This window comes from Hakea prostrata, chromosome 9, assembly GCF_041222555.1.
Source record: "Hakea prostrata isolate BN-2017 chromosome 9, UWA_Hpros_2, whole genome shotgun sequence".
Taxonomy (NCBI): Eukaryota; Viridiplantae; Streptophyta; class Magnoliopsida; order Proteales; family Proteaceae; genus Hakea; species Hakea prostrata.
In genome coordinates, this window is record NC_142608.1 from 7887847 (window position 1) to 7907521 (window position 19675).

General features: G+C 38.6%; 1 protein-coding gene and 1 non-coding gene across 3 annotated transcripts; one reads left to right on the top strand and one right to left on the bottom strand.

Annotated features, from left to right (window-relative positions):
* On the top strand, positions 1 to 82 carry TRNAS-AGA (transfer RNA serine (anticodon AGA)). The gene has a single exon. It is a non-coding gene; the product is annotated as a tRNA-Ser (tRNA).
* Positions 83 to 8499: 8417 nt separating this feature from the next.
* LOC149004448 (Met-10+ like family protein) lies at positions 8500 to 18042 on the bottom strand. 2 transcript variants are annotated; one of them, XR_016175546.1, is made up of 10 exons: positions 17126 to 18042; positions 16894 to 16989; positions 16457 to 16576; positions 16185 to 16351; positions 14531 to 14601; positions 12415 to 12557; positions 11335 to 11446; positions 10043 to 10155; positions 9694 to 9951; positions 8500 to 9319 (listed from the first exon to the last, which is right to left on the bottom strand). XR_016175546.1 is itself a non-coding variant. In XM_089168395.1 (9 exons), the coding sequence occupies exons 1-9, from the start codon at positions 17999 to 18001 to the stop codon at positions 9817 to 9819; spliced, it is 1833 nt and encodes a 610-aa protein (XP_089024521.1). In that variant the 5' UTR covers positions 18002 to 18042; the 3' UTR covers positions 9328 to 9816. The 2 variants fall into 2 exon arrangements, 1 of the variants encoding a protein (XP_089024521.1); XM_089168395.1 differs by lacking the exon at positions 8500 to 9319 and having other exon boundaries at positions 9328 to 9951.
* Between the last annotated feature and the right edge of the window lie 1633 nt (positions 18043 to 19675).

The window sequence follows — 19675 nt, forward strand, 5'->3', positions numbered from 1 at the left end:
GTGGACGTGCCGGAGTGGTTATCGGGCATGACTAGAAATCATGTGGGCTCTGCCCGCGCAGGTTCGAATCCTGCCGTTCACGATTTTAGATTTTTTTCCCCTTTTCTCATTAGACCCAAAAAGGAAATGTCCTTATTATCAACTGCCTCTTCAGAAACCTTTGAATTTTTCCCTCCATTTTGAAATGGAGATCTTTTTGAAATTGAGGTCCATACTTTCTTCTCAACACGCGATGAAGAATCAATCAATCAATCTCTTTCATGCATTTTATGGTTTTATCCCACTATCCCATGCATTGCATGGATGGATGGGTGAACATGGACCTCCAATTAATTGGATGTGGGACCCACCACTGTCCATAATTGTCCCCACAAAAACTCATAATTCCCACGGCCATCCCTCAATGGACTTGTTTTGGTTTGTAAAAATTGTGATTTACTAGAGAGGAGACAGGAGAGGAAATTAAAAGAGAAGATCAAGTATGAGATCAGAAGGCTTTCTTATCTCATCAACCAAAAATAAAGAGAAAATGGAAAACCAAAAGCTGTTTCTCTTCCAGCAAAGGCTGGAACTAATTGACCATCCAATCACTGTGCAAGTTCAAAAGCTCTCACTGTGCTTTGTCTCCCTTTTCAGCTACTACTTGTTTCTGCACTGCCAATATATACTTCTATTTAAACTACTAGTAAGTAGTAACCCTAGCGTTTCTCTTCTCCATTTGTGGTCCTTCCTTCTCCTTCACAGTTTTTTTGCCCATACCATTCTGAGTTAGAAAACAGTAACGCACAGAGAGGTAGAGACTACCTGCTTTCCTATCTCTTTTCCTCTTGGGTAGAGTTCCTGTGATTCCAACCTTCAATGAAAGAGCATATAATTAACACAGAAATGGAATGAATGATGGGATCCATCAGTAAGTAGATTCCAATCCAACTTCAAGGAGAGGTGTATGCCTTTAACCCTTTGAAGAGTTCTCTCACGTAGTCAGTGATGGGGGTCCTTCACTTCTTTATAGAGTAATGGAATAGATACCTCCCTTGTCTTCTAGACCATTAAAGATTGAACCCAAGTCGATATAAGTAACCAGAAACCTCTCCGTTTTGGCTTCTCCCTCTTTTTCTTCTTTTAAATTAATCATACAGAGATGCTTTGGGTTTTTACTTTTTAGCTCTGCTATAATAAATACTCAAATTTATCTTTGCTCATCTTTAATCAATTTACTTGGATTTCTTGCCAGCTTTGAATCTGTGGTAATCCATTAAAACGGCGTGTGTTTTACGAGGAGGGTTGGTTCATAAAGTTTCTAAGCTCTATATATATATATATATCTCTTCTCTATCCTTGTGCTCCGTGTTGACTATGAACTAGTTGGATTATGATTTGGTTCCGATATCCAACCCAAGAGAGAAGAAAAAAGCTCCTAAATCAATGAATGGTAATGAGATTTTCTTCATAGATTTGTAGATAATGTATTTCTTTCTTGACTTCTGGTGTTTCCAAATTCCAATGCAAATTCCATGCCACCCATGTAATTAAAGCAACAAACCAACATAATCTTGTGTTAATAATTTTCATGAAATAAAGGATTAATCGATGAATTGTTAATATGACAATGAGATAGATTTCATATCAAGGATTTGTGGTAGTTCTCTTTTTTTCTTTATGGGTAACGAAGAAAGATGTGATTGATTGGATTATCATCTGGACTCAAACGCAAACGAATTCAGTAAAGAAGATCCGAGTGTATTCATCATTGCAAAAGGAATCTATGCATATTTCCCACTTCAGAGAATTCCATAGAATGAAAATTAATTGAAAGATCATGGCAGTTCATAAGTTGTGCTAACTAAAATGGAATGTAGTTCCATGGCAGAATTGTAGGACAGCTCATGAATCCAAAAGTCCATGCAAATCGAAAGAAAGAAGCTATTGGATTAGGACCCATAGTTCTGCAATGAAGACAAGCTTTGGAGTTCGACACTTACAAAATGGGACCCCCCATGCATATATGAGATTTCATTTGGGATTCAGATTTGTTGCAGAGTCATGTGTAAAGCATTTTAATGAGATTTGGCTTTTCGGTTCAGTTGCTAGTTACACAGAAGCAAGGGAGACAGGTGAGGACTGATCTGGAAGAGAGAGGAAAAAGATGAAAAGCAAGAAATGGAAAAGCCTTAAAGTTGCTTTCTGGTTCTAACAGGAAAGCTTGAGAGACAAATCAAGCGAATTAGTAGTAGAAGCTTCACCCGCTACTGCAGCACCTGTTGCAGAAACTCCAGTATTGAAGAAGTCAGTATAAGAAGAGCATCCACCAGCTCCACTGTTGCAGCTGCAACCACTGTCTGGGTCAACTTTCTGGGGGAAAAACTGATACTCCATCAATACGCTGCAGCTTCCTACTGCCTTATTTCCCCATGAATGAATCTCTGAGGCTTCTTCTTCCTGTCACCAACCACATAAATGAATTGTCAATGGTAATGGAAGGCAAACTGGAAAGGTCTGAATCAATTACATCGAAACAGAAAGAAAGAAATGGATTTTGAATATTGAAGGCGTCGGATTCACTTTGCCGATGTGTTGCTGTTTCTCTGCATTTATAGACTTGACTCCCAGATTCCAACCGAGAAAATCGCGTTTGTCTCCAATAGACATGATTGTCTCAGGAAATTTTCTTGGCGCTATATGGTTTGGATTTCCGCCATGGATGATGTGCTTCTTTTTCTTCTGCGTTAATGGAACAAGCAAAGAGAGAGAAGAGGCGATCAATGCAAGAAACTAATTAATACTTAAATGAAAATGAAAAGCATTTTTGAAGATCAACAAAAGGTAAGGTAAGGTAAGGTTTACTGGTAAGCATGGAAACCCTAGCTACTGAGATACGGGGAAAAGCAGAAGCGTCACAAGCACCGCACCTTACACATTTCGCACTGATCGGAGCAGCATTGGCTTTGAGTTTGAATTGAAGAGAGCTCTTTACTGGTCTCGTACAGATTTAGGTTCCCGGTCTGAAACCTCGTTCGATCCATCTGAAAGTGGTCAGGATACACAGATCGGGCGGCGGAAGGAGATCCGGCAGTTGCTGAGAAAGCTCCATCAGAGAGCCTGGAAGGGTGAAGAAGAGAAGGCTCCATGTTAGAGTACTGGCCATCATCACCTGTGAATCCTCTAAAATTGAGAGGAGTAACGAACCTCGGGTGTGGCTGGTGATCGGCGAGAGGAAAGGGGAACTGATATTGCTGGTAAAGGAATTGATGATCATGGATGTTGCTGGGAGGTGACTTTTGAGCATTGTCGAACTCGGTTATTTTCTTCCATCGCTCCTGCAACCTAAGCCTTTCGAGCTGCGCAACTCCAAGTCCTCTTTGAGGTAGTTTCTTGGGCGCAGGAGCGCTTGATTTCCCGCTCTTCCTTGCTCTTTGTTTCATCGTCTCATGCCCCCTCTCCTGCTGCTGCTGCTGCTGCTCATTTTGAATCTTAGTTTCACGGTCTGCAACACCAACTCCTCCTGCTCCAGTTGCTGCTCCATTCATCATTTCCATACGAGGATTCCATTGTAGAAAAGAATTCGCCATTGAAAGAGCTCTAGAGAGAGAGATGTGAATGAGGGTTTCAAACGATGGAGAAGAGAAGATTGGCCAGGCGAAATGCCAAAAGCTTCATGATGAAGGCGTTTGCTTGTGCTGTCCTTATCTATATATATACGCCCACATTCTTTAACGCCTCAGCAGAAGAGAGAGAGAAACAGAAAAAAATGAGAAATCTCAATTAAATACTAATTAATGAATTATTTCAAAAACGTATTTACCTATAAAGGAAAAGGATTTGACTGTTTATATCTAACAAAATGGAAATATTTATTAATTGACTACCTTCAAAAGTACATAATTTATTGGAATCTCCTAATTATCTATTAATAAAAATTTTTGGTCGAATATCTGTAATAAATTTCTAAATTAATGTATGTTTCAATTACAATGAATTTATATAGAAAATATGGTATATAATTAAGTATAGAAATGATTTAGAGTTAGTTGTGTATTAATGTTTTTTTTTTTTAAATCAAAATTTTTTTTATTTTCTTTCTTTTTTTTGGCTAGAATTAATTTTCCTTCCTTTATTTCAAACATATTAAATATAGTTAAGTTCAAAGCATCAAAACCATCTCTCTTGCGAAATTCTTGTGGCAAAGTTATATATGAAAACTACCACTACCATCGAACTCTACTTGTACGAGAGCATTTGGCACAAGGTTCGTGAATCTAGCTTTCTTTGGTTTCACATTATAATGTATAATAAGATGGGTAAGCTCTTGTTTGAGTGTTGATGATCTAATTATGAGAGTTATGTGTTATATATATATATATATGGTAGAATGTGCCTCATATATTATGAAGGTGGAAGTCTACTTATATGCATAAGAAATAAGAAATTATTTTAGTATATGAAAATTTGACATGTAGATGATGGATGATATGGCAGGTGGGGAGTACCATTAATGGATAAAAATTAGAAAACCAATTAAGGGTTGAGGTGTAGGGGCTAACCTTTTAAAATGTAAGATTTGGCCATCAATGTGAGAGGATCCCCTATGATATATAGCCCAATAGTAAATGTCTATATAAGGCAACTTAGAAAAGCTGAGTCGAAGGGTTTCCTTGTTCTCACTAGTAGTGGATGTATAAATGGCGAACCAACAACTCCTGCCTCGAGACTAATTTAAAGCCTTCCCTATTTCCCTATTCATTCTTCTTTTGGGAAATTATTATTCCTTGATTATTTTTTATTTATCAATTAATTTAGTAGCTAAAAAATGTTAGAAAAAATGATGGTGGGCCAGTGGTGGTGGTGTACGTAATGAAGGCATATGAATCCAATGCGAGATGTAACATGATAGTTTCATGCATAAAGGACAATCCAGGCATTTTAAATGATGTGGGAAGAGAGAGAGAGAGAGAAGCGAAGGTGGCATGGTGGTGGTGGTGTTTAAGGTTTCATAGGGTAGAAGAAGAAGACAATGATGAGCAACGAGAGGCAAGCGTTGAAGGTGGAAGGAAGCTAATGAGGGTTGGGAAATCCAGTTCGCGTGACCAAACCGCCAATTCCTGTGGGTGGATAATGCTGGGACACAACACACAGAAACCGCGGGGGTTGTGAGAAAGACTGTTTTACCCCCTTGAGAAATGAATAACTAAAATATTAGCATCCCCTGCAGAGGGGAGGGGATATCGTTGATTTCCATTTCCATTTCCACTCTGATACCTACTGAAGCCTGAAGGTGAAGAAGAAGAAGGTATGGAAAGTGGTCCCCAGACGTGGCATGTATCCGACGTGGTACATTAGTGTTGGAAACTTGGAATCTGGAACGTACGATAAAGTTATTGTGCGAGGAGAGAGAGAGAGAGAGAGTATTGATTGGATCATGAGAAGAAGCAAAGAGAGGGTGGCGATGATTTCGGGGTACGGATGGTGGCGGCTGAGGAGGAAAGAAAAAGACGTGGAGGAAGTGGGAGCTGCGAAGGGAAGGGAAGGGTACGAAACGGGAGTGAAAAGTCTGACACGTGGAGGGAGTTGTTTACATAGTGTGCCGCTTATGGGCAGACAAGTGTGGATTCTTACCTTCTGACTCCCAGATATCGCCCTGCTCGGAATGATTGGTCCCCCAGAGACTCTCTCTCACTGATTCCACACCCACTCGCAGCACTACAAAGCCAGACTTTGCTACTGCTGCTGTTGCTGTTGCTGTCACTGTTACCAACACAGAGTTCTGGTTTTGAGTTGATTGCTATGATCCGGTTCTCAATTTTCAATTTTCAATTTTCAAAACAAACCCACTCGATCACTTCGGTTTGATTTAGTTTTAACCGGTTTAATTTATGTAATATTGAGTGAAATTGGAGTCTAGATTCTCTCCACTCAGTTTTCCTATACACATATACTCACATGTCTACTTGTATTAGGACAGTACAAAATAATTTGAGTCTCACACTCATGTGAATATAGGTCTATAGTTGTATAGAAGATTAAAATTCATTAAATTATTTTAATATAGCAAAACAAAAACTTTTTAAATATTTAGAACTCACATTATCTTTTAAAGACAATACAAGTATTCCAATTCCATTAGAATGATTCCAATTCCATTAGAATGATTAGAAGTACAACTATAAAGACCATTCCATACCTTTATGCAGAGTGCAACATTCCAACTAGATTGGTCAGTTCACCCTTTGGCTAAATCTGGTGAATTTTGTCGATTGTTCGCCGACATATTTAAGTGGAGTACTACATTTTCAGAGGTGCAATCCAAGGTGCGATTGTCAAGTTTAAGGAGAAGATTGAAAGAACTCGAGCGAGAAAAAAAGGATGAAGCAACAACGGCCATGAATTCCGGCAATTTTCATGAAGTACCAGGCGATTTTTGCCTATATTTCGTCAATTCTCGGGAAAATTGGTGATATATAGCATAAATAGGTTTCACCCCCATTTTCTTTTCACTCCTCACTGAATCGGATGAATTTTGGTCAAATTTCATCATATGTTACTTTGCTTTTATGTATAATGGGATGAAAAGACTTCATCAACCATTCTCCAACAATGTTTCATGATTTCCCTCCCAGGTACCCCAAACTCTTTCTTTGCCTCTACTCTTTATGAGGGGTATTCAAATAATCTCATACAACCCAAAGGATAATTTCCGACTTAGTAAAAAAAACTAATCAATTACTAACAAAACCAGCACCATCAAATTGTTTTGAACCAAAAAACAAAAACAAAAAAAAACCCATTAAATTATGATGTGTCATGTGGGGGAGGAAAATGGATTTCTAATAAGAAACAAAGTGTAAGGTAACTATTGCCTCAGGCTGGATGCAGCTTGTATTAAAGCGTATCTATTTTGGGTTTGGCTTGAATAATGATTCTTCACATTCACAGCACTTTTTGTGTGTTTTACATGAGAGACAGAAGAGAGAGAGAGAGAGAGATTTAGGCAGATCTGAACTGAGATATGGTAAAATCTGTTATAAAAACGGATAGAAGAACACAAAAGAGAAGGTGAAGTTAGGTGGTAGTGTGGTCCTCTTTTCCATTTGCGGTAACCAGATAAAAGATAACTGCATCGTTAATTTTGTTACTTAAAACAGAATTTGAAAATCATATAAATGATTGTGTATCTGTACGTACATGTTGTAGTAGAGTTTGGAGTACATCAGATGGTTATTAATTCTCATGATTTGGTGGGCCCAATAGGATCTCTAACTTGTTCAATATGGAGCGAGGATGATTTAGATTATTAATCGGAAGGCCTGTGCCGGACAAGGAGCTGCTGTGTGTGTCGGTCGTGTCGGATTCTGATTTCTGAGTAAAGTAGTAGCAGAGCAGAGCAGTACACAACCAACCCAGAAACCCTACCAACCTTTTTCCTTTTCTCTCGCCCAGAAACCAGCTTTTTGGGCAAAACTGTGACTTACAGATACTGTATTCCACCACTTGGAAAGTCTCAGTTCAATGGAACCAATTGATAAATCCTCAGATCATCGCTTTTGGTGCAATCAATAACAATGACTCCATTGATGCCGTGATAAATTAAACCCCAGAGCATTGTGTTGGTACTCACATTTCTCAAGTAGTTTAGTTTTACTAGGGAACATAGGATGATTTTGATAAAATCCAATCTTGTTAAGCCGGTGTGTCCTACATGGTGGTGTGCCTAATATGCACCGCTAGGATTGCGCCACCTGAGTTCCATTTAATTCCGGTGGCACAATGAACACTTGCACAATTATAATCAAACCATGTTAGGTTTAACTTGAACCAAGCCAACAAAACCTGCATTTCAAAGTGAATGAAATCCATCTTTGTTTGCTTCGTGGGTAAGAAGGAAAAAGTCAAAAATAAGAGAGACGACATCGCAATAATCTATATTGCTGCACCAACCTTAGGTCGAGAGTCCCTTCAACAAAGGTAAATAAAGTTGCCACTAGCCTAGTAGTGCAACTGCAAGCTTTTTAGTTGGTACGTATTGTCTATTAATTTACCTCTTTTTTCTTTTTGGGATTTAGGTTGTAACTACTAGATCCTCAAAGGAATGATTCATTTCAATAAGCTCATTAAGGAGCTTTTGGTTTGATGCTCCAATGTCAACTAGTTATTAAGGAGCTTGGGCCGCTTGGCAATGGACAGTGACAACCTTTTTCAGAAGCTAAGGATACATTATGTTTCATTGATGCCGTGAAAATCTGCCCTAAAAATACTCAAACGAGTTAATGTATGGGTTGGTTTAGATGATGTTTGTAGTTCTTTAAGAGTTATAAAAAGAAAAATCAAACGGATCTTACAGAGGGGATTTCAGATCGATAACCACTTACAGAGGATGAAGAGTTTCTGCCCTTCCACTTCGGGACACATGAAACAAGGGTTTTTTATCTTCCACATGAAAATGAAGCTGTGAAATTAGAGGCGTGGAAACTCTTAATTTCAAACAAGTTCTTTTTTTTCCCCTCCAGTTGGTAAGCAACGGATCTTACTAGTTGATAACCCAAAGAAATCGTGAATATTGCTAGTGGAGACATGAAGATGAAGCTGTAAAATTAGAGACATGCAACTCTCTTTTTTCCCCCAAGAAATTACGATCACACAGATCACACACAAATCCTGCAAAATTGTTAATCCATAAAATGCCAGGTGATGGGAATACACTTTACACACCAGCCACTATACACAAGAGTCATGTCACACTAAACCCACACACCTGACGCAGAGTGCAATATTTCTTTTTGATGGGAAGTTATGCAGAGCTCTTGTTCAGCATAAAATGAAACTCTACAGGATATGATCCAGTTCGAATAGAGTACTGATGCATTAAATGTGGACAATTGGAATCAGTAGAGCATATTTGCTGTGTTAATCCGCAGTCGGAGGGAGTTCCCAGACTTGCACCAGAAGGAAGGTCAGGACCTCGTTACATTCATGATAACCGTGTGTTGGTTCATTTGGAAAGCTCGCAATGAGCTTGTATTTGGAAGAGATACTGGACACTGAATGAGGTTATAACTGCTACTGTGCATTCTTATAAAGAGAATACAGCTACTATGCTACCTGTAGGTCCGAAAAGGGTGGTCAAAACCAAAGAGAGCAGCAATGGACTCCTACGGTATTTCAGCAATAAACTGTGAAGCCTCCTCGAACCCAGACTTGAATAGACGCCGCATCAGAGACAATTATCAACAACTGCAGGGGAGACATTCTACCAGCCAAGTCCTTAAACCAAGAATCCAACATTTTAGCACCCAGGTCTTCATCCAGAACAGAGGCAACCCTCCTCCTGCGGAAATAAGTCAATTGCTGATATCTGTATCTTGTATACCTTGTGCTGATCTCACGCTAATAGGTAGATCAGTTATTACCAAAAGAAAAAGGGTTGGGGAGGAGGGGAGGTATGGAGAAGAGCTCAGAAATGACAACAAGGGTGGAAACATTGACTAATAATTGTATTTACCATTATAACTGTTACCATAATTCTAGAAAGTTATAGAACTGAGGATGCTGAGAGAAAGGGTGCCCTAATTACAGGCTAAGATAAGGAGCATGCTTGGTTAAAAACTGATTATAAAAAACTGCAGGGGAAATAAGTATATTGAACCCATACAAGGGCGTAATTTACATGTACTTCCTCTTCAATTCAAGAACTGCACATACCATGAAGTGTTCTGTGTCGGTAACTTGAAACCTACAGAAGTGCCCCTGTATATAGTCTCCATGACACTGCAGCTGCAGGTAACTCCAGAACCACCCACATCAATCCGAGTTGTACAAACAAACTCAAAACCGCTTCGCAAAGGCAACACTTTGTGGGAGAGAAAATGATGCACACAGCATCCATTTTCCGGGTGCAACAAGACGAACCCTATGCATTTCTACCATAACTGCTACCTCTGAAAGTGCAGTTCTTATCCTCTGCAATCGCAAAAGCAAAGCAGCCACAACCAGTTAGAACTGTATGAAACTGCAGTTGTATAATACTGTCAAAATAAGTTGGATATATGACCTCATGGAAATCAAATTCAGGATCTCGTGCTTTGGAGAATCCATAAACATGAATAATTGGCAAAGTAGTTTCTTTCTTCTCAGTTCTCCCTCGAAGTATGCCCCTAAATGCATCTGCACCCAACAAAGAAATGTCAACTGGAAGGAATGAGGAATCTGTCCATGCTACTTGACCCAGCAGGCCCCATGTAAATTTTTTTTTTTGTGGCAGGAGAGGTAGAGTATGCTGATTTGTGGAGTCTTCAAAATTGACGGTGAAAATGAATTACCCTATAGAACCAGAAAAGATTGTGCTGTGACTCTCACATTAAATCTAAGGCCAACAGAGTTTTAACCTACTTGACCCAGCACGTCCCATGTAAGACATTGTTTTGTGGCAAGAAAAGAGTCCGCTAATTTTTTAGAGTCCCATGCAAGACAATGCCTTATGACAGGAAAAGTAGGCATCTGCTAATTTGTACAAGTCTTCAAGATTAATGGCAACATGCGTAACCCTATAGAATCAGAAATGCCATGGTTTCGACAATAAAGCTAAGGCCAACAAAATCTTCTTAACTCTACAAACATAAAATGACCACCCCTCTGCCATCAACAAAACAAGGTGAAACCAATATATCAAACAAGTGAACACCTTGGAAGGTAATCACTTAATAAAGCGAATACCACTGAAGCCAAAATTGAACTGGCAAAAGACCCAAGTCGATAAGGTCAGCCACAAGGCAAGTATGAAAAAGATCACATTGAACTGGACAGCCCAACAGATTTTAAAAGGCCTGGATGAAATAATGCTTAAGAAGCTCATTTCAATTATCACTAAGCCATCAGATACACTGAAAATGAATCAAACCAGATTGAATAGTTCCAGACTTTGTCAAGTTCAATTCCAAGATGCTTCAAATAATAATGACTAACATCCATTTCAACAAACTACGAAATGCAACTTTTCGTATTAATGCCCCCATGTTCACATTTTCGTATAAAACAACTGAACCATAAATCAGTAACCAACACAAAACTAATAACAGTATGCAGTATCAGATAACTGATCCAAGCTGCTATTATAATGAAGTTCCTTGGTGCCAAAAATGTAACTGAAACATTTTACCAGTAAACATCTATCCATAAACAGAAAATGAGACAAACGAGGAGTTTCTTTGATAGAAGTGAAACAGAGAATGAATAAGAGAAATGCCCGTTAAACAAATGGTGAAATAAGATAATGATTTCAATAGCAATAATTTCCAAATATGGAGTTCCATAGAACTTGAGGTAAAACGTCCAAGATTAACAAACCTAGATACTCGGTTGCATCATTTGGCAGATTCATAACCACTTGGGTGATGGAGTCTGCCTTTTCACTTGCAAACATAGCTTTTATGAACCTCCTACCATCCATGTTATATACCTGGCAATATGAACAGAAATTTGCTTCAGTGGAAGCAGCTCTAACAGACCATCAATGTCATATAATATGTACACCACTAGTATCAATTGCTAAACCCTCCCACCCTTCACATTTATCTAAAGCACAAGAAGAACCTGCAGGTTTGATTGGAGAGAAAAAGATTCACTAGTGCAATAAAAAAAAATAGGACCTAAAACCATTCATAGCACTGAAGTGTTCACTAGAAAACCTTTTACCAGGCTCTTGTACCAAAATGACAAAAGTAAAACCTTCCACAGGAGTCCGGCACCAAAAAGCTTCCATATCATGTCAACAGACTGTATGGTATGCACAATACATATACACCAAATGAGTCCAACTTCCTCACTGTATCTCATTCAGTGCATCTGATACTTCCAAGATGCAAATCGAACCTTATTTAACAATCCAAGGACCAGGCAATCCAATGGTCGTTACATTCACATACAGCCAAGCCCACATAGTTCAGGTTTAATGACAGCATAACTAAAGCAACAAGAGCAGCTGAAAGACAATCACATGCACAACCTCACACCAGACCATACCCTGCCACCCCACACGTGAAGCCGGGGGGAGAATAAAAAAACAAGCACAGCAAGAGTGTTTTGATGGATATGCCCCCAAGAAGAATAAGCATAAAATGACAAATGCTTCCTATAACTACATTTTTCTTCATCAATTAGCAACTTCAGATGGCCCATACTTCATATAAAAATGGAAAAATGTAATAACCACTTGAAAACAGAACTCAAAGGGTTTCACAATGAAAATAGTATACAGCATAGTTGGAACAGCAACCACACTAGCCAAGGCGATGGAGGAGGGCCTAGACACAAGGGAAAAAAGGTATCCCCTGGCAACTATGGCATTCAGGAATTGCCTCTGATTTCCCTCTTGAAAAATTAACGATTAGATTCAAATAATCTAACCTGGCTTGGATAAGCCCATACCTCAATTTTCCTCTCAAGTTTGTTGAGGACACAATTCCTTTCAAGATATTCAACTGCAGATGGGTTAATATCATTGGCATATACACGCTTTACTTTCTTTGCTGCAGCTATTGCAAAAGGACCAACCCCAGAGAAAACATCACCTGCTCATTACAGGGAGAATAAAAGATAAATGTGCATGGGATAACCAAAAACAACAATATCAATCATGAAAATGTAAAGGACTAAAGGAAGTTCATAAAACGAGTATCAAATATATTGTCCCTGACAATCCCAATCAAGAAATTGCATGCTTGATTGGCATAACATGGCAATGCTCCTGATGGCAGGAGTTTCAACATCCTAGATTAAGCTTTGATGATTGCAATGTGTTCTCAGGAATATGAATCAGCTTACTTCGGTATCCTCTGAATAAGTCAAAATCCATCGACAGTAGGGGCAAAGAGGATAGAATAAAAATGGCAAACCCGGTGCCAAAGGCTTCCACACAAGCATAGTCCAGGAGGGGGCAATTTTACATGCAGTCATGCCCCCAACATTTTTTGCCCGGAGGCTGTTTCAACAGAGAATGATTAAAAATAAAAATAAAACAGAGGAATTTACAAAAAGTCTCAGGCTCATTTCAGAGACGCATAAATATTTTGCAGATCTAACAGCAACAACATCCAATGCAACTTCTCATGCTTTTTGCCCAGAAGATTTTGTGCTCCACGTTTCTCCCTCTAAATCCATTAACTGGTGTTTGAACCTGCTTATCTATAAGGAAGACTACATACTAAGCAGAGATTTCTTGTACAAGGAATGATATTGAATGATCTTATATTCAATACGTATTTTCCCATATCCCCTGATGACAGTTAATAATAGAAGTAATTTGTTATAATCTTGAGAGATTTTAGTCGATACAAACTACTGATCCTCAAGAAACGGAAAAAAAAGACTTGAAGGTATGGGACAGAACTTTTCATACAAAGTGATTGTTGCTGAATTTGAGACTGGGAAGAGGTTGGTGGTACAGTGACAGAATCAACAAATTATGACAGAAAAGGAAACTGCATGTAAGAGATCACTAAGAGATTGCGGGTGTCTACTAGCAATAGGTAAAACCAACAGATAAAAATTATAGCCATCACAAATACCTTGCATTCTTGAAAACAACCACCTCTACATTTCAGGATATTCCCTTATCCTAATGCAATTAGGATTACTACCAAATGAACATAAAACTGAGAAATCATAAACAGTATTTAAGCCTTTAAAGGAGCTATCAAAAAATAAAATAAAATAATATATATATATATATATACACACACACACACACACCCACACCCTATATGGTAGCCCAAGACCAGTTGTTGTGGTGAACCACAACACCCCACCAACAGACCAATTCACAGAGTCAATCGAACAGTAACATTACCCGAGCTGAGTTTTCCTTCTCCTCCTGTGATACCTTTTGTAAGTACCTACCCTGCTGATCTGCCCTTACCTGACACAACATCTCTAACTACAAAACTTTCTCTCACATCTTTGCATTGACTTAGTGGGCAGGCCTTGATGCAATAATTTAGTTTAACTATTGGGTTCGAAACTTGGAAATAACCTCTTCCATTAATCGGGGGTAAGCCTGACACATTTGCTCATCCCAGTCCCTGCAGTAGTGAGAGCTTTGTGCTTGGGTTGCTCTTCATCTTTGTAATGACTTGCTAACTAGCCTATAACTGTAATTTCAGGAAATCCTACTTGAATATTATACAAGAGGTTATCTTCTACTACCTAAATGAAGGTGTTCGTTAAAAAAAAATTAAAAAAAGGAGGTTTTTCAAATTTGTGATCTGTTCTACCCCTAGGATCAATCCTAACTTCCCGAAAGCCAACCTAACATCATATTTGAACGAGTGAAGGCACACATCCTAAGGCATAGATAATGGAGATTTAAAATATATGTACTAAACCATGCTTTAGTCTTTTACTTCTAGTCTAGAAACTAAAAAGGTGCTTTCAAGTTTCAACCAATGCTAATAAGACATTTATCAACAACAGCATAAAGCAAAGAAAGAAGCATAACTAGATCAATCAATAGCACACAACCAAAATGAAAAAGAGAGACACATACAAATAACGTCTTTGCTTGTGAAGAAGCTGACAAGTCTTTGCCTTTCAGTTGCCAATCTTGAATTCCAATAACTGTATTGAAAAAAAAAGTGGACATTCTCATTAATTCACCTTGCAGGAAACCTAAACGGCGGAGTTGTTATAAAATAAATAAATTAAAAGGCCTGCTCGACAATTAGAAACTCTTAATACTTTATGTCCAGGGATGAAACCGCACAGGTGTTCTCCTGAACTAATGAAAATGGAAGTTTAATAGGAACCAACACACTGAAATATAAATTATAGGATTAATGGTCTTTCAATAAAATCATTTAATAAAAGATAAGAACTTTGAGATTTCAGATTTGGGAAAAAATTATTTTCACCAATGTCAAAAGCAATAAAGCAAGGATCTTAAGCAATCAATGCTTGATACTCCCCCTTCCCCCATCTTTTGGTGTCCCAACTCCCAACTCCCAACAGCCAGGACTGCTATGCCAAAAAGGCAGTTCCTCATTTAAAGGTATGCAGCAGTATCAAGCTCTGTGAATGAGAATTTCATGCTGTGCCCCAACTGCAACATATTTCAAAGCTATGCCAATTAGATACCAGCGTGATATCCATCACAAAGGTGAAGATCCTCCAATTTTGTAGGAAAATGAAAAGAAAATTATGACAAGGATTGTCTCAAGTATACACCCAGGGAATATAGCCAAATAGGTTTCTATTTGTGCCGACCAAACCAATAAAGACTCCAATGTTGTCCCATTCGTTCCAACCTTAGGGGCATAAATTGACACCCCTTAGATTCTGGACCTCTAACCGTGCTCCAAAGAAACAAAAAAGGTGCCAACCTTGCATGGCTGGATGTCACCATTCCTGCCTTTGGAACCTTAAGTACATATCTAAGCTACTAGCATGTATATGACAACAACAAGCCTTCTCCCAACTAGATTGGGTTGACTAAATGGATCCTTGCATTCCAATCAGCTCTATTTGAAGTCATACAAAATACAAGCCCTAAGCTATGCATATCCTTTCTCCCGACTTCTTCTAAGGTTATCATAGGTCTGCCCCTAGCTCTTTTATTTCCTTTTGATCTAGATTAAATTACTTCTTTGCACAGGTGCATTTAAAGGCCTTCATTGAACGTGGTCGTGCCACATCAATCAACTTTTTCATAGCTTATCATTTAACTCTACTATATTATTATCATTCCTAGTTATGCCACTCATCCATCTTAACATCCTCATATTTGTTACACTGAGTTTATCTATAAGATACTTCTTAATAGGCCAACACTACTCTACACCATACTTCATAGTTGGTCGCATGATAGTCCTGTAGAGTTTTTCTATGAGTTTTAAAGGTATAAATCAATCACACAACACCCGAACACACCCCTCCACTTCATCCACCCTAATTGAATTCTTTGGGGAACATCATCCTATATCACCTTTTCTATTACTTTGCATCATGTAATGCACAATAATGCAGATTCTTAGGAAACTACAATGCATCAAACTAACTGAAAGGTTCCAAATCACATACAATGACATGTCACAAAGAACATGCAATAAATCCTGAATAAAAATTGATGAACAACATCTGCTTGTAAGCATTAATTCCAACAGATTTTTGTCATGATATCTTTTTCAGGTAAGGGAGGAGCATACACTGTTGCCAAATTGACATTGAAATGAATCCCATTCTCAACAACAGTAGTGACAAGGGAATGATTGCCAGAAAGAACTTCAAGCTGCATTGTTCTGTACTCATTCTGGATCGCATCAACCTTATTGACAACTGTTTGTATCTTTGGTTTATTTTTATCCAAGACAACCTGAAAGGAACAACACCTTTTACCACTGCATACTGCTTAATTGAACCATTTTCAGGAATGACATCCATTGTCCCAATATCAAGTAATAGTGCTGAGTATATGCACCTGAGCAATGACTTTCTTGTATGGCAAATGTTCGTCTCTAAGGTTCAGGTGTGCAATGCTTCCAACTGTTTCAAAAGCTGAAGGAACAATAACTCCCTTTGGTAGCAAGGCCTCTAAGATCTGCAGGAATAAATAAAACCTCAAACACACTGAAACTCGCAACTTCCAACTGGAGTTAATTCAAGACAGATAAATGGAAAAGGAAAAGCATTAGTTTCTAATTGTAATTGTAATTGTAACTTCTAGGAAACACTCAAAGGCTAACCACTATGAGCTTCTTCGAACAGAATGCGGGAACCTACTTCAAGTATCTAACACGACACTCATGAATGAGAATTATATAAAAAATACTCCGGTAGGATACCAAAAATCTTAAGGACCTTAGATAAGATTAATTGAGAAGAATCATAAAAATTACGACCAAATAGGTTGAATACCTCATGCATTTGCCAATAATCGTACAACAATGTCAGTTTGCATCGAACAAGTTCACATTTTGATGAAGTTATCGTGGAATCTCCTTTTAATACAGCCTGAATAGCATTTCACCAGGTCACCCACAGAACAAATACCCCATAAATGCATAAAATCTTGACTTCCGAACATGAAAAATAGAAGATAAATAAATAAAAAGCACCTCAAAGAAGGTCACAGTGTGGGAACAGCCACCTTTACAGCCTCGGGGAGCTCTTCGACTCCTTTATTAGCATACCGCTCGTCCAGAAGCAGCAATCTTGTGGAACCTCTCCACCTTACCATTTTAAAATCCTCTCCTAGAAGACCGCTCATATCGTCTTCTTCGTCAATGTCTTCAATAACCTCAACCACGGCAAAATCTTTCTTCCCAGTTCTCTTCTTCTCTTGAATTCCCTCTCCTTTTCTCTTGTTACTCCTTTTCGGTCTCGAAATCTTAGCAAGGTTCCGGAATTTGACAAAACCCCGGGAATTAAACGTCTTTGCTAACTTATCCCTATACAAAATTGGGCTCAGATTCTCGCCATCACCTTCGGCTTTCCCATGGATACGCCGGTCCAGATCAACGAACCTTTCTTCTTCTCCGTCACCGTTTTCTTTGCGGGACTGCTCTCCCAAAAGCTTCTTGAATTCATCGTCCATTTCATCACCGGGAACCCTAGCGATGTTTCGAACTCGAGGCCAGTTTAACAAATGACCTCTCAAACCATTTTCGAGAGCAAAACAATCCTCTGCAGGGACTCTAACAGCAGCTACGTCGAAGATACGAGAGAAGCTCTCCTTGTTGACAAGACTCTCTTGTTCTTCCTCGTCTTCATTCGGGATTCTCGCAGTGGACTCGAGGAGCTGGTGCTGGTTTCCTTGATCTTGAAGACATGGTCTTCCACCCTTATGAAGAGAAGGTCCGTAAGCGAGGTCCTTGTCTAGGGTTAGCACCAAGTTCGACGTTTTGATGCAGAACGACGGAAGCAGCGAGGTTCTTGAATGCAATAGCATCTGAGGTAGATGCCTCGCACAGAGAATGCCAAGACGAAGATACTTGCATCGAAGAACAGTCTCCATTACTATCATGGGAATAACTCGAACAGCACCATCAGTTCTCTTTTCTAAAAATCTTCCCTAGGTCTAGATGTTCTATGTTTTTTTAAAACAAAGATTTTCATTTTTGTCATCAAGAATCCAGTCACGCTAACCGAGGGCCCATGGGCTCAGGGAAGGGGCGGGGGGAAAGGAAGGCCCATGGGCTCAAGAGAAGAGGGAAAGGAAGGCCCAAGACCGACTTTGTCTGACGGGGAGCACAAAATGCTCTCCCGATAGCGTTACAACCACAAATTATATAGGGTCTACATAAAAAATAATAAAATATTTTTAAAAAATCTCATCACTCTAATCCTGTGGGTCCCCCTATAATTCATGGTCAACAGTTGTCAAGGGAGCACTCTGTGCTCCCCATTTGGGGAGACAATCCGGACTCGTCTAAAGGTCCCTCTATGTGGGGCTACCGCCATCGTGCAAGAAGTTTGATCACATTTTGTATAATTTTTTTTGGGTAATAATAATTTGATTAATTTCTATGATTTGGAAAAAGCATCATATATGAAAACAACATAACGCATAGATTGTTTAGACCTGATTTTGAGAACATGAATTTTCAAAATCTTCCTTTTACATTTACTTGAACTTGAGGTAATTTTTTTTTTAACCGATAATATATTATATATTGAGGATGGAGATATTACATAATATGCTATTAGGCAAAATTGATCCTTGTGGCAAAAATGTATTGGTCTTACAAACCAAACAACCCTATAATGTCTATCATATTTTGGTCAGTTTAGCATCTCTTAGCCTAGATAATGCATGCAATTTGGCATGACAGCATACTTGACGATAAACAATGAACCAATAATATATATATATATATATATATATCACACACACTAGTAAGGACATATGCACGTGTGGTTGTTCACATGGATTTAGCATTCATTCGTAAACGTAGTGGTATTTTTTATTATAGTTTTGTTGTATTTTTTGGGGTTCGGTATTGTTCTTTTGTTTGCTATGAAATTTTGGTATTTGGGGATTAATTTAGTAAGGTTTTTATTTAAAGTAATACCACTAATTTGGTTTGTTTGTTTGAGGCATGGAAAGAAATTTCGGCGAAATTCGCCGGTTTCGCAGAAGGCGAAATAAAAATGCCGCCGAAACCGATATTACAATATGTCGCCGACATTTTCCGGCGAAACCAAGATTTTCTCGGCGAAACCTCCAAATTTCGCCGGAAAATCGACTAAACTTCAAAACTTTTTTTTTTTTTTTTTTTTTTTTTTTTCTACTGCTCTTAGAGTCGTGGGTAGCAGGCTAACAGCCGCTGCTATTTCTGCCGGAGAAGAAGAAGACGAAGAAAGAGAGAGAGAGAGAGAGAAAGAGACCGATCTGTTTTGCCGAAGAAGAAGAAGAGAGAAGGAGAAAAGGGAAAGAGACACGAACGACTTCGAACTACCGAGATCTCGGCAATTATTGCATCCTCGCCGGCGTGAACCGAGTGAAACCATCAAAGCATCGTTCCCTGGTTTGAGGTGGAATTTGTACTGAAAATAAGTGATTTGCAGTTAATTTGTTTATATACGAAAAACAAGGAGAATCATAATTTTTAGTGAATGTGTTTAATTTTACAATTATAACAATGAGAAATGTTGTTTAAAGGAAAGTAGAGTTTGTATAATAATTGTCTCTCCAGAT